This window comes from Nannospalax galili, unplaced genomic scaffold (genome assembly GCF_000622305.1).
Source record: "Nannospalax galili isolate Female #2095 unplaced genomic scaffold, S.galili_v1.0 scaffold189, whole genome shotgun sequence".
Lineage (NCBI taxonomy): Eukaryota > Metazoa > Chordata > Mammalia > Rodentia > Spalacidae > Nannospalax > Nannospalax galili.
Window position 1 is genome coordinate 1,221,752 of NW_008360331.1, and position 2,788 is coordinate 1,224,539.

At 46.7% G+C, this 2,788-nt stretch overlaps 1 protein-coding gene across 2 annotated transcripts in view; it reads right to left on the reverse strand.

Moving 5' to 3' along the window:
• Window positions 1-233: 233 nt before the first annotated feature.
• Nfkb1 (nuclear factor kappa B subunit 1) overlaps window positions 234-2,788 on the reverse strand; it is a 127,068-nt gene continuing 124,513 nt past the window's right edge. For both annotated transcript variants that reach the window (XM_029560234.1, XM_029560233.1), the window contains exons 20-23: window positions 2,521-2,645; window positions 1,631-1,697; window positions 1,136-1,308; window positions 234-443 (exon numbers count right to left, since the gene is read on the reverse strand). In XM_029560234.1, the coding sequence (XP_029416094.1) occupies window positions 249-443; window positions 1,136-1,308; window positions 1,631-1,697; window positions 2,521-2,645 (560 nt within the window). In that variant the 3' untranslated portion in view covers window positions 234-248. The remainder of the gene's footprint in view (window positions 444-1,135; window positions 1,309-1,630; window positions 1,698-2,520; window positions 2,646-2,788) is intronic.

The window sequence follows — 2,788 nt, forward strand, 5'->3', positions numbered from 1 at the left end:
CTCTCTTTAAATTTAAGGAATGAAACAACCCCCCCACATCATGGTGCTCTTAATGGTTACTGGGAATCTAAGTAACTCATGTGTCAACATGAGCATCTGAGGGAATGGTCTTCATCTGTGTTGGGAACATGGTGGGGAGGGTGGAAGTAACATCAGCCCAGAGAGTCACACAGGAAGACATGTTGGGTGTTGGGAGATGATTGGGCGAGAGAACAGCAGTGCCATGTCACAGAGAATGAAGACTCTGCCTAGAAGGAAAAGGGTAGCTCCTTACCTATGTGCTGCCTTGTGGAGGAAGAGAGAGGCAGCAAGTGAGCAGCGGTTTTGGGGCTGGAGGCCTTGTTTTCTGAGGTGCGGAATGTTGCCTGGATCACGTCAATGGCCTCTGTGTAGCCCATCTGTCGCAGGGCCTCCATCAGCTCTTTGATGGTTCCTCCAGACACCTGGGCGGAAAATGAAGAGTATGTTGTGTTCCAGCCCCTGTGAAGGTTGTGAACATCCCTTCCTCCCTGGGTCTGCTTGTCTCAGAGAGCCATGTAGGTAGAGAACTACCTGCAGAAATACAGGCCCAATTCCTGCTCCAGCTCACAGATCACTCAGGAAAGCATAGGAGAAATGGAGATGAAGACAGAGAAAAACGTAGAGAATGGGGGAAGAGGGACAGAAAAGAGCTCTCAAGTTCAGGAAGGAGACAGTTGAGTGCACCCAGAGTGAAGTCTGCGCGGGACCCCACAGGAAGACAGCAGCTAACAAGGCAGCATCAACAGAAAATGGCACCAGCTTTTTCTAGCTCTTTAGAAATAGCTCCATTGGAAGCACCTCACAGACTTCTGAACCCATGCTCTGCTGGGCTGGAGGACATGCATATTGATCATAGCCTATTGTGTTTTTTTAGGGAGATCCTGGTTGTATGACAACCTCTGATGGCCAGGAAGACTTTGAAAACAGAGACTATCTAAAGGCAGGTTAAGGACCTCAAGAAGATAGGCTTCCATCCTGGCCTGGGTTTTCCTGCCTCCCTATGCCACGGGAAATGACTGATTTTCTTTCTCAGAGTTAGTATACAGGGAGGGGGTTGTGCCTGGGTCAGTGGTGTTAAAACAGTCAACTACAAATGTGTAAGGTGGTATGTTACCTCGTAGTTGTCCATAAGAGTTTTAGAAGGAGCAGGACTCAGCCGGAAGGCATTATTAAGTATTCCCAGACCCAATTTCTGTGCCAGAGTAGCCCAGTTTTTGTCTGGATCAGGAATTTCTAGCAACTTGTAGAGCTGAAGTTTTGTATCTTCAGTCAGCTGCTTCATGTCTCCTGGAGGAAATGAGGAAGAAACACAATTGTCCTAACAGGGACACTCTGAGGACACGTCATTGTCACTTTGCCTCCCTAACTTCTGGTGCAAGTAACCAAGCTTCTAGAAAGTCCAGGGCCCCAGCTGAACAGCGGTAGGCTATGCTTATAGTAGACTGGGACCAAGCGTTCTCCCTTTCACACCTCCAGGACCTTTTGATTCTAAAATGAGAGCTGGGCCTTTCACAGCACGCCCTTGAGGGCCTTGGTTCTCCCTCTCCTCCTGTGAACCCCAGTGTGGAAGTAGTTTTGGCTGAAGGAATCTGTTTCTACCACAACTCACCTTGTGGCAGTATGTCTTCAGATGTGAACACTCGCTCATATGGTTTCCCATTTAATATGTCAAATACCTGTTGTTTCAAAAAATAAGTAAATATAGAGAAATGTCTTAAGTGAAAAGAAGAGTATCCACAGCTATGGAGGTCCTGATGGTGTTCCCTGATGTCACTATGCTGTTGGTACACTGCGTAGGGATGACATGGGTCGCTGAGGTAGGTCAGCCTTCTGTGTTCTGTGGTGAGTCCTTCTGGGGCAAATGAAGTACCAGTGTCCATAGAGAACCATGTGGTCTCTGTAGAGACACCCAGACCAGCAACCAGGCTGCCAGGAGCACACAAATGGGTTTGGACTTGGAACTGCACTCATCCCTACAAATCTTCTGATTTCTGAGATCTGTATGCTGCCCACTTCACACTCTGGCTCTTCTGTTTGGGCCCAAAATACCTAGTGACTGTTTTCCCCTTCAAGGCTCACCTCAGTGGAGGTTTAAGGAAGGCTTTACACTTGCTTAATGTTTATGGAAATCCACATAAGAATTCCAAGTATATTTTTATATTCATAAGCCCCTCACTTAAGTTCTGAGCAAACTAGAGATGGTAAGATTCTGGTATGTGATCAGAATGGCTGTCACGTGGATTCTGTGCTCTCTTTTCTAACCTCCCTCACATCTCAACCCTGATCTGATCAGTAAAGCAGTTTTACATTCAGGGCTCAGCTGACCTAGATCTTTCACAGATACGCATTTCAAGATAAATATGCCTCTTGACCGGCAGACCTTCTTAAAAACAAAAGGCGTATTCATTAGGGAACAGTGCCAGGAAGGTTGTCTGTTCTTACATTTTGAACCTCTGGTTCTCCCAGAGGCAGCCATCAGATGGTCTGGTTGGCACTCACCTGCCAGTTGGCAGCCATATCTAGGGGTGTGGTGCCCGGCACGACTCCCTCATCTTCTCCAGCCTTTTCCCAAGACTCATCCAGGTCATAGAGAGGCTCAAAGTTCTCTACCAAGGGATCTGCTCCTGTAAAGTCAGGCAGTATAGTGGTACGTAAAACTCAAATCCTCTCAACTTCTAATTGCGTTCAGGGGTTAGATTTCTAAAGTCAATTTACTTTTAATTGCTAGAGGTAATTACCAGGATAATTTTTATTTCTACCAAAATTT